The sequence below is a fragment of the Myxocyprinus asiaticus genome, chromosome 36 (assembly GCF_019703515.2).
Source record: "Myxocyprinus asiaticus isolate MX2 ecotype Aquarium Trade chromosome 36, UBuf_Myxa_2, whole genome shotgun sequence".
NCBI classification, from domain to species: domain Eukaryota; kingdom Metazoa; phylum Chordata; class Actinopteri; order Cypriniformes; family Catostomidae; genus Myxocyprinus; species Myxocyprinus asiaticus.
The window spans coordinates 820440-832500 of record NC_059379.1 but is presented as its reverse complement, the minus strand read 5'-3'; the positions used below and the strand labels follow the sequence as shown (position 1 = coordinate 832500).

Here is a 12061-nt window from a genome sequence, read left to right as displayed (position 1 = left end):
CAAACTACTTGTAGCACGACAAAATGCTACAGTGCTGTTTTTGTTTTTTGTTTTTTAACATTGCATGCACATGTGCAGCTTTTTTGGTCTTGTAGCAATGTTTTTTTTATTTTAGTTATAATTATTGTCTTTTGACAAGGTTTAGTCAATATTAGGTTGTTTTAGTACATTTTACTCTGACTAAAATGCCGTATAAATTTAGTTGACAAAAATGAAACGTTAGTTGATGATGATGTGCAAAATTACCAAGATGTCAAAATGTAACAGACCAAATTTGAACCCAATATTCAATTATTTAAAAAATTAAAAATAATTATAAAGCATGTATAAAACATACTACAGATTTATCAACACATCAAGTATACTGAATTACATTATCAGCTATTTTTTAGAAGTTACTGTGACATGAATTTTTCACACTTTAGGGACTACTCTGTGTTTTAGACCGTTATATTGCGTTGCGAGTTGCATTGCATGGCAAAGACAGGATAAGAGAAATTGACCTAGTACAGTTTATAATGCAATTAATTAAAAGCTAGGGAAAATACATTAAGGCCCCCTGGAAAGACACTAGAGACGGAGATGATTTCATGGCCAATGGAAGCTCGTTCCAAAGTCTAGGGGCTGCCATCGCAAAAGCTGTATCACCTTGAGTTTTAAGGCGAGATCGAGGCACCGACAGACACAGCTGATCACCAGAGCGGAGAGACCTTGAAGGTTGATGCAAGCTTATTAAATCAGAGATGTACTCTGGTGCTAGACCATGGAGAGCCTTAAATACATATAGCAACACTTTGTACTGGATTCTGTATTGGATTGGTAACCAATATAGGGAGATCAATACTGGGGTAATATGGTCTCTTTTCCTGGTTCCAGTTAAAAGTCTAGCAGCTGAATTCTGGACCAGCTGCAGGCGAGAGAGAGAGGCCTGACTCACACCCATATACAAAGCATTACAATAGTCCAAACGAGAAGACACAAAGGCATGCACAACCTTCTCCAAATCATCAAAAGAGAGGATGAACTTCAACTTTGCTATAGATCTAAGATGGAAAAAGCCATTTTTAACAACAGCTTTTATTTGCCGATCAAACTTGAGCTCAGTGTCAAAAATAACTCCCAGGTTTTTCACATAGGAAGGTTTTTTCCCCTGGAAGCAATGACAAGTTGGCATCTAAATTTACCCCACATCCCCTTTGACCAAAAAGAATAAACTCTGACTTATCCTCGTTTAATTGGAGAAAGTTGTTTGCCAACCAACACTCCACATCGGCCATGCATTTATACAGAGACTCAAAAGAGGGTTGCTTCCCATGTTTAATAGGAAAGTAAAGTTGAGAGTCATCAGCATACAGATGGTAGTGTATGCCATGCTTATCAAAGATCTTTCCTAATGGAAGCATGTAAAGGGAGAATAAAACAGGTCCCAGGGTGGAGCCCTGAGGAACCCCACACGTTAAAGAAACAACTGATGAAGATCAGTTCTCTAAACGGACTGAAATTGTTGTACCCTTGATATATGAAGAGACCCAATCCAAGGCTAACCCCTGAATACCAACCTGGTCTCTTAGGCCATCGATGAGAATATCATGATCGACCGTATCGAAAGCGGCACTAAGATCCAGCAGCAGAAGAGCAGCAGGACTACATATATATTGCTGATTAATATCATATTTATAGGATGCATTTAAATGTGGTGATTTACCCAGGAAAGCGATTCACTTTACAGGTCTTTCAGCTCACTCAACATACTGTGACTGGATTATTTCAATCAGTTCTTAAAAATATATATATATATATATATATATATCTCTTGAAGCAGTCATTTTTTCTGCATATTTTCGTCAATTATAAAATCAGTTGATTATCAGTCATGATGCATCTTGAAAACCTTCTGCAACGAACATTTTTGTTATTTAGTTGACGAGAAGAACACTTGTTTGTAGCAAAATATTTTATTAAATGCTGCTATATGTCTTTGAGTGTGTTTGCATGAACATTGTTACATGCACACCGATTAAACTTAACCCAACAACATAGTCATGTACACTGCTGGCGAGTGTAGTCATGTACATGCATTGAGCGGCCTTCCTATATCAGTGTAAAGTCATGAACGGTTTAAGGAAAAAACAATCAACACGGGTAGATTTTTTTACCATTAGCCCAATTTCGCTTTACATGTAAACACCTTTACCGGCCTTGTTATCGGCTTATCCAATGTGCGCAAGTGTTGTGCCCATGACTGTTTATGTTTTACTTCAAAAGCAGAATATAATCCAATGATCTGAGCAAGGATTTCTTGACATCTTTATCTACTTTACGAGTAGCTTGTATCTTGGGAACATAAACTTTCAAGGTAGCTTCACCAACACTTTAGTAGGTTAAATTAAAGTGGCTCATTGCAATAAAAGACATATTACACTATAAAGTCAGTCTGTTTAACACTCACCAGTGACACTTTCATTAGAATGTAGGACTTGTAAAACGATCTTCAGGTCTGTTGATCCGCCAAACCTTGTAAAAGTTTGTGGAACAAGCACGGTTCCAAAACTGCCTTGCTGTCTAGTATTAAGATTCATTAACATTAAACAAGGTTAATAAATGCTGTGAAACTATTTGGGATGTCCTGATACTATTTTTTGGAGAATGAGTTAAGAGTACTGATACTTCTTTTCGGTACTTGCCAATGCCAAAACCTGTTTCTTGTTGGATTTTTTTTTTTGTGATGTTGAAGTTTTCAAATATAATACTGTGAGGCTGTGTGTTATGTTTTTAAATACTGTTACTCTAAAGACATCATCAAAAAATAAATGCATTTCTGTTTAGAAACAATGACCATCAACAAAACCAAGAGAGCTGACCTGCTGACTTAAGTTAACAGCAACTGACTCAAAAGACTTTATTTAAAAAAATAAACAAAGCTTTGTCATTTTTAGCGCTCGCATTTTATAAAAATAAAAAACATTACAGAAAAAAAAATAACCAATATGTAAAGGCTATCAATCTATCTTGAAATCCGTTTTCCTTTATTATTATTATTATTATTATTTCACAAATTCTGTATTTGGAAACAAACAATAGTTTCACTGTTAAAGCCATTTTTTATTGTCTAATTGCTTTATGTATAATGTGCTATGTTATTATAATAATTACTAGGCCTACATATTATATTTATTTTTGAAATATAAATGATTTTAAATAACTTCATTTGGAGGCCTTTCTCAGTAAATATAGGTATGGGTTAATTGTAATTAATTCGCTTAACACATCATGTAATTACAGTGGCAGATTTAGGCATGGGCGACATGGGCAGTTGCCCACGGAGGCATCTTGGAGGGCTGCAGCACGATGCACCCACACAGAACCCCCCCCCCCGGTCAACAACTTTGGGGGGGTGTTGAAGCGGGTTTTGCCTAGGGCGCCCTACAAGCTTAAAACGATTAAAAGCCTTATTATATTAGTAGTATCAAAGTTCATTTTACCTTGAATATTACATAATTATACCCCCATGGACACATGCATGGACATTGTATTTTGTCTTCGCTATACACAACGCATAATTTAAATACATTTAAACTCACTGATCTCAGTTCAGGAGACTCTGTGCTGTCAGTAAAGGGTTAAATGTTCAACATACGGAGTCATGTGACAAAACAACATGGCGCTGATCTCAGCGGAGTTTGTCTTTGGGAGAAACACCAACAAAACTACATCTGGTAAGAAACCTCATTAAGTTTTTACATTAAAACCTGTTTGATTCAAAAGATTAGAGTCTCTAGTTTTATCCAACATGCCATTGTGAAAATTTGAGCAATTTATCGTGAAACGCCATGCGGATAAAGACGTCTTTCAGAGGCTTTATATGGAGTTAGGATGAAAATAAGGTGCATTTCAAACTGTTCTGAGACCAGTGCAGACAGGCAGCACACTGGAGGTTAAGTCATTCACTAAATAGGGAGCAAGGGAGCATCCTATAGCTCTCTATGCAGTTAAGTGCATTCACTCCTAAAATCAACCAAAAGTTCTGATTGGTAAAATGCTTCAGTAAACTTGTTTGTTTAGTGTATAAAGAGAACACTGAGATTTTGTGTTCAAAGTAGAAATAAACATGGTCACAAATCAAATCATTTTTATTTGTGATTTCCCCAATGCACATTGTTCCAAAGCCGCTTTACAGGAAATCAGCTGTAATGTCTATAAAGTCTCAAAAACATGATTAATCAACACTCCTGGAAACATAATAAACTATTTGATGATAAAATCTGTGAGTGCTGTATCGGACCTGTTACCAGTATCAGGACATCCCTAAAAGCTAGAATTATTTATTATTAGTTCATGATGCGAAATGCATTATTGCTAATGAATAGAACCTTATTGTAGTGTGTTCCAGCAGCGTTCTCTCGCTGTAGGCCTGACAGTCCTCACATAAAACTTACACGGACGCTGTGAGTAAGTGTTGCTTTCTTAATCATTAGCAAGAAGCTTCTGAAGTGGATCATGACCCTAAACCAAAGCAGCACCATATTAGGACCTGAAGACAGCGAAAGCCTGGTCTCATCCGGTCTGTCCACCCGCTCAGCCTCTTTCAACGGCAGTGGAGCCTGACGCATGCTAACACTCGCATGACTCTGTCTTTGTTCCTTTAGTATAGAGGGATGCTTTTATAGTGTGCTGTTTAAAGTAGTGTGCTACTGATGTTCAGGGAGAATGTCTCTCGGCCCATAATTCTCTCTCCTGTAAACATTTCAAACCCTCACAAGGCCAGTTCGCACAGTGCTCTTAGCAGCCAATTTGAGGCAAATACATCAGAACAAATGATGTGTTTGCTTTGCACTTCTGTTCTGTACTCCCCTCTGCAGACGCCTCTGCTTGGCACTCCAAACCCAAAATCTGTCTTGTTTTATGAGCTTCAACTCTTAAGGGTCACCAGTGCATCCTTTTTCTTTAGATTTTACTTTTTCGTTCTCTCTTTGTGTCATCATCTGGTGGTGATGAATTCAGCAGGATCCACTTCAGGATTTGTAAATGGATGATTTTTTTCTCAGTTTGGCTTGTAGTCAACAAATGGCCGATACAGATATGTACAGTGGAAAGAAGCTAGCTGGATATATTATTAATTTAGAGGTTTATTGATACTGCATTGTGCCGATACCTAAAACTAAACTGGTGGATGTGACGAGAAGTAGGGCGTGGCCGGCGCTGAATCAGCTGATCAGCGAGATAAGGGGCAGTCGGAGACACCGGTTCGAGAGAGAGAGAGACGCACGCGGAGTGTGTCTGTGTCCGTTTGTTTTGTTATTTTAAGTTCATGTATATCATTATAGTTATGTTAATTGTTCTGCCTGTTCCCGCCGCCGCATCGTACATCCTTTACCTGTTACAGTGGTGCCGAAACTGGGGAGGGAGAAGGGATGTGCTGTCGCGGAGTCCTCGCCACTGCCATCTGCCAGGGGAGCAGCCGCAGCCGTCTACCTGGGGATGGAGGGATCGCTGCCGGCCGCCTAGCGCCGGAGGAACCGCTGCCGTCCGCCGAGAAGGGGAGGAGCGAGCTGGTGTCCGCCAGAGGGCAACAGCGCATCTGGGAGCTGGCGAGCAAGTTCTCCTCTCTCTCTGTGTGTCTCCGCTCGCCCTTTCCCTCTCCCCACGCATCCCCTCGTCTCTCCCCCAGGTTCACAGGAGGCGGGGTGGATCACCGGCTTATAGAATGGCCGGAAGGGCAGCGTCTCCCCTACAGAGATGGGGGAGGGGGTTAGTCAGACCGGTGGCGCCCCGGCCCGAATCAGGCGAGGGAGGAGTGTGAAGAGGAGCAGGGTGTGGCTGGGCCGTGATGGAGCACGGCCGGCGCTGAATTGGCTGGTCAGGGGGAGAGTGAGATAAGGGGCAGACGGAGTCGCCAATTCGAGAGAGAGAGAGAGATGCAAGCGGCCGCTGTGTGTTTGTCTGTGTCCGTTTACGTTTTATGTTGTTTTCAGTTCATTTATATCATTAAATTTATGTTGACTGTTCTGCCGGTTCCTGCCTCCTCGCCCATCCTTTACCTGTTACAGTGGAAAAGGCCGATAACCATTAAAATTCATTTATTGAATGTTAAAATGTTTCTTGGTCTTACTATGACTGGCACAAAAAATAGGGGCTTCAAGAGTCCAAAATATCACTGAAATTACTTTCACAGTGACTTATTTCCCCAGCTGATGAACGATAAAAATATTGACAGCCAATCAAAACCCAAAGTGCATCCTGGATTAACTGCAGAAGTTCACATAGATGCATTGTCCTTGTTAGTTGGCTGATGAAGGGTTTTGTTGGCAATTAATTGATAGTCTGTGTATTCCATTATAAGAGTGTAATCCATCATTAGACAAAGGTGATGCAGGCCGAGATCAGTGAGGAGCATCACAGTTCAACTAGCCGGTAATTTCAATGGGGTCTATCCTAAGTCCAAGGTTCAGGCAATGGCATATAAAGTATCCCATATCTTATGGTTGGAGTTGGCATCAGTTCATCCTCAGAAGTCCATCGTAATGGACTGAAGTGATGTCTGGCTGGCACTGGCTGCGTTTAGTCTTCATCACTCAGAGACAAATAGCAGTGGAGTCTGACACCAAGCAGAAACGGGGCCGGCTCTGGTAACCTGAGTAATATGAGGAACAGGGTAACAAATAGAATAATATTAGCATAGATGCCATAACTTTTTTTTTTTTTCTTTTTATAGATCATGATAAATGTTTCTGAGAAACATCCGTCCATCCATCCCAAATGTTTGCACTTGAATTTTCCGTCACTAACTCAAAGTAACCTGCTAGTGCTTTCTCTGACTTATGAGCTCACACGATCGCTGCATCAGGACGTGTTCATATAGACACCGCTCTCTGCTGTGACTCTCCTTCACCCAAAACATAGCCAAGTATGGTGTTGCGCTTTTATTGGTCGCAGGTCAGTGAAATGCAGCTGCTGGCATGCGTCCTGCACACAAACACACGACTCGTTGTGGAGGAAGAGCAGTGAGGGTGACAGCGGAGACGTATGAAAACAAATCCTTTTAAACAATTGTTAATCGTCTGCTCTCAGATGGCGTGAAGCTCCAGAGGAAGTGAGCGTGTCTGATTTTAATAACTTCTGAGCGCTCATATAAATGCTGCACTGCATGAAGAACCTGTCAAGACTAGTTAAAGTTCACATGGTAGACCCATCTCCTCTCCTGTCTGTGGAGAGACCTCCCAAGTCTAGATATGAATTTATCAATCTAACTATGGCAATGGATTGGCTAATTAATGTTTATTGGAAGGTCAAACCTTCACCATGGTTGTCTTTATACTGTTGAATGAAGTTGAATCTGTTCTGCTAACTAGTGTCAGTGTCTTTCTTTGAAAGACCGGCGAAGGCAACAGTGAGCACATTTACATGCACAATTATGCTTAACTACCCAACAATGTGTTTGTGTGGTCATCTAAACACTTTAAACGGTTTTCCTTATTGGGGGAAGGTCATAAATGGTTCAAGTATAAACCGATTGACACAGGTGTATTTCTACCCATTGCACTGATAACCTTTACTGGCTTATTCAATGTGAGCTAGTGTTGTGCACATGACTGTTTACGTTTTGACGTGGGACCCGGGTAACTCAGTGGTAAAGACGCTGGCTAACACCCCTGGAGTTCGCTGGTTTGAATCCCAGGGCGTGCTGAGTGACTCCAGCCGGGTCTCCTAAGCAACCAGATTGGCCCGGTTGCTAGGGAGGGTAGAGTCACACGGGGTAACCTCCTCATGATCGCTATAAGGTGGCTTGCTCTCGGTGGGGCATGTGGTGAGTTGGGCGTGGTTGCCGCAGTAGGTGGCGTGAAGCCTCCACACGCGCTGTGCCTCCACGGTGGTGCGCCTGGCAAGCCACGTGATGAGATGTGCGAGTAGACAGCCTCAGACGCGGAGGCAACTGGGATCCGTCCTCTGCCACCCGGACTGAGGTGAGTCACTACGCCACCACGAGGACTTGGTGTGTACATTGTGAATTGGACATTCCAAAAATTGGGAGCAAAGGGAAAAAAAAAATCAAATAGAAAATACGAGTGTAATCTGAATATTTCAAATCTAGTGTAAATGCAGTTTTCTTACGTTGTTGGACTTTTCAAATAAGCTGATTTTTGGTTTTCATCAATGTAATGCGCTTATTTTTGCTCAAAGTAAAAAATCGTAATATGTGATTTCTGAATAAATACATTAATGCCAACTTTGTGCCACATTAAATTTGTCAAGCCTTTTCATGGTATGCTGTATATGCCACTTCAAATGCAGCCTCTGTTACCTTTTGCAATGTATAGTTTTGTTTTTTTGAACGTTGCACACACATTTTCATGGCTCACATTCAAACAAAATGAATTTCGATACATTTGGATATATTTAAAAATTCTGACACTTATTTCTGATTTTAGCAGTTCTGTTTAAATTGGGTTCTGAGCTCCAGTGATTAGACAGAAATATAAAATGGATAAAATATTTATAAAAAAAAAAAAATTTGCCATGTGTTTCTTTTGCACCAGATGCTGTATTGACATTAAACAAAATGGAATGGCTCAATCTCAGGATTGAAATTCCACACCATCACACATTATACCAAAAATCCACTTGATGGGTTGCAAGCATCACCATGGCAACCACCCCACCATGGTGGTAAAGTGCTACAAGTAAATATAGTAACTTACATAAAAGGCCTTGCGAAAACTTTAGATAAATTCCTGAAATAATGTAATTTAATGAGTATAGTAAATTATTGCATCCTTAATTGTGTTGTGGATATAGGGGCGTATATTTTTTTAAGAGTCTTGTTTTTGTGCTACATACTCATTTAGCTCGCAACTCTAGCCAAGCGCACACCACAACTGGTCACAAACTAACTGCATCAACTACACATCCATTCGTTCCAGACTGAAGTTACAATCCTGAAATTCCTTCACAAGCTCACACACTGGAGAATTTTTTTGTGATTACATGTCCACAAACAACATGAAAGAAAGGGCTCACACCCGTTTATGCGCTCTATCTATCAAGATCCATTGTGCATTTGATTCATTGCAGATGTAAGTTGTAAACTTATGCTGTTGATGGCTTGTTTTTTTTCTCCTCAGTTTATGATGCGTTTGACAAAATTGCTTCAGTTTATCGGGGATCAGCACTTTCTTACGAGTCATGACACGCATCTTAGCCAGGAAAAATCCTCACAGTGCTATGATTGGGTCATTTGAATAAACAAGGTTTTTCTTCTAAAGAAGAAAACTGTTTACCGCAGTGATTGGCCCTTTCATGGTGGTAAAAAATTCCCACCACAACAGCCCTATCGACTTGATGGTTCATCACGTCTTTATTCCAGAACATGTGATAAACGTTTCATTTCTAGTGATTCCAAGAATTCAAAAGTGAGGGGTCTGGGTAGCTCAGCGAGTATTGACGCTGACTATCACACCTGGAGTCGCGAGTTTGAATCCAGGGTGTGCTGAGTGACTCCAGCCAGGTCTCCTAAGCAACCAAATTGGCCCGGTTGCTAGGGAGGGTAGAGTCTCATGGGGTAACCTCCTCGTGGTCACTATAATGTGGTTCTCGCTCTCGGTGGAGCGCGTGGTAAGTTGTGTGTGGATCGTGGAGAGTAGCATGAGCCTCCACATGCTGTGAGTCTCCACGGTGTCATGCACAACGAGTCACGTGATAAGATGCGCGGACTGATGGTCTCGGAAGCGGAGGCAACTGAGACTTGTCCTCCGCCACCCGGATTTAGGTGAGTAACCGCGCCACCACGAGAACCTAAGTAGTGGGAATTGGGCATTCCAAATTGGGAGATATAAAAAATAATAATAATTCAAAACTGTCCCTGATTGAAAAATCACCCGTAAGTGTAATTCACTTGTTCTAGATGTTTTCATGTTCCATGAACTCTTGACTGTGTGTGTGTTTTAACAGGTTGAAAGCAGCAGAGGAGTGTTTCAGACAAGTGAAGGAGAAAGCTACATACAGCGTCAAACCCAAACACGCTTCAGGAATCGTAAGTATATGTGCTGCAGCTCTTGTGGAATACTGTTAAATCATTTCAATAAGTTATTTGCATACATTTAATATCTTAATGTTGGTGCATATGTGTTTCTGTCTCTCAGAAAGCAAAGTTGGGAATGAAGATATAAGACGTCTGTGATTCCACTTGGTTTGGACTGCAGGATGTGCAGATGAATACTGTTGGGCTCTCACTGGCGTTTGACATCTTTAAATCACACACACACACACACACACACACACACACACACACACACTGGTGTAAACAGACACAGGAAGTGCCCTCTGAATTTGATGTCATACCCTGTGAGGTGGTGGCGTGGTGTAGCCTTACGGGAGCATGAAATTTGTGACGTTACATTCCAAAATTTCCTGTCGCTCTGGAGCCATAAAAACCGCAGGAGTTGACTAAATGTACTGGAGCACTTAAGCAATATTATCAAAAAAATTGTCAGTTTTATTTTTAATAGGTGAGAAAAAGATAAACAGAGACGGAGAGAGAGAACTGTTTTTCTAACGGGTGAGGCGCTTGTAGATCTTCATTTTAAACATCTGTTCACCGTTTCCACTGACAGAAACAAGCTTTTTGTAATGAACACAGGAGTTAGTGCAGCGTTTAGTCCTACAGTTCTGACCCGGCTTGTTTAACACATTCAAAGCACATCATCAAGTGAAAGACACTCCAGGACCTGAAAGAGACACTGCAGAATGTGCAATGTGATGCAGAACAATCAGCCAGTGTTCATCCTCTCTCTGTCTCTGTTCCCGTGACACGGTGAGTTCTGGGGGGTCAGAGGTCATTCAGGAAGGTCATTGTGAAATTATGCAAGATTTCTTTCCCTTGTTTTGCTGCATCAAAACACTCAATGTATTTAAAAATTATGTTTTTTAAATGTAAATGGTATTAACATTTTTGTGTAGCATTGTTTGTTTTTAGCATGTCTGTGTTGGCGGTGTGGATCATACTCGATGCAGGATGGATGTTTGCCCTTTATGTGCAATAACTGTTTGTATCTTTCGTTTTTGGGAACTGTGTAATTTATGTAAAATAAAGGGATTCATAAAATCACTCATTTTATTGTTTCACATGATTTGAGATTTTTACTTGAACACACTCGCCACATTGCACAGGTGAGCTGCAGTTGCATAATTAAATATGTTTTCAAATCTGATTAATCCAGAGTCTCTGTTCTAAAAGCTAGTGTTTTAAGGCATTATTGACTGCGCACATTTCCAACGAGAAGACTGTTCCTGAAAGTGGGTAACTTTATTGTGCTGTTCATTTTGGCCAGATTCTACCGTAAAATCATGCGAGTCCTTCCCCGTGAAGGCCAATGCAGAATGTGCCATGATGAGCTCCGTGGAAAAACAAATCCAAGATGCCGGATGAAGGGAGAGAAGTTTTGGTTATAAATATACTTATCCATTCAATAAAAGTGTCAATAAAAATAGTAGAACATTTTTAAATGATAGAAAGCTGACCATTTTACCCCAAATATGTGTGTGCTATGTATATTTATGCTCATCTTATTATTGCATCGGTCCAAATGCACACTGTTAAACCGTTTTATTTATTTTTTGAAGTTGAAATAATGCAGACTGATGGCTTCAACAGAAGCATACAGTTGTGGCCAAAAATATTGGCACCCTTGGTAAATATGAGCAAAGAAGGCTGTGAGAAAAAAAAATACGCATTGTTTATCCTTTTGATCTTTAATTAAAAAAAAAAAAAAATCACAAAAATCTAACCTTTGATTGAAGTAAACAATTGAAACTGGGGAAATATCTCATTATTAAATATTTTTCTCCAATGGATTGGCCATAATTATTGGCACCCTTTTATTCAATACTTTGTGCAACCTCCCTTTGCCAAGATAACAGCTCTGAGTCTTCTCTTATAATGCCTGATGAGGTTGGAGAACACCTGGCAAGAGATCTGAGTCCATTCCTCCATACAGAATTTTTTCAGATCCTTCACATTCAGAGGTCCATGTTGGTGGACTCTCCTCTTCAGTTCACCCCACAAATT

General features: G+C 40.5%; 1 protein-coding gene across 1 annotated transcript in view; it reads left to right on the top strand.

The window, feature by feature from the left end:
* Positions 1-11493, top strand: part of LOC127426641 (formin-2-like) — a 100490-nt gene extending 88997 nt beyond the window's left edge. The window contains exons 18-19 of the mRNA XM_051673574.1: positions 9946-10027; positions 10137-11493. Of these exons, the coding sequence (XP_051529534.1) occupies positions 9946-10027; positions 10137-10163 (109 nt within the window). The 3' untranslated portion in view covers positions 10164-11493. The remainder of the gene's footprint in view (positions 1-9945; positions 10028-10136) is intronic.
* The last annotated feature ends 568 nt before the right edge of the window (positions 11494-12061 follow it).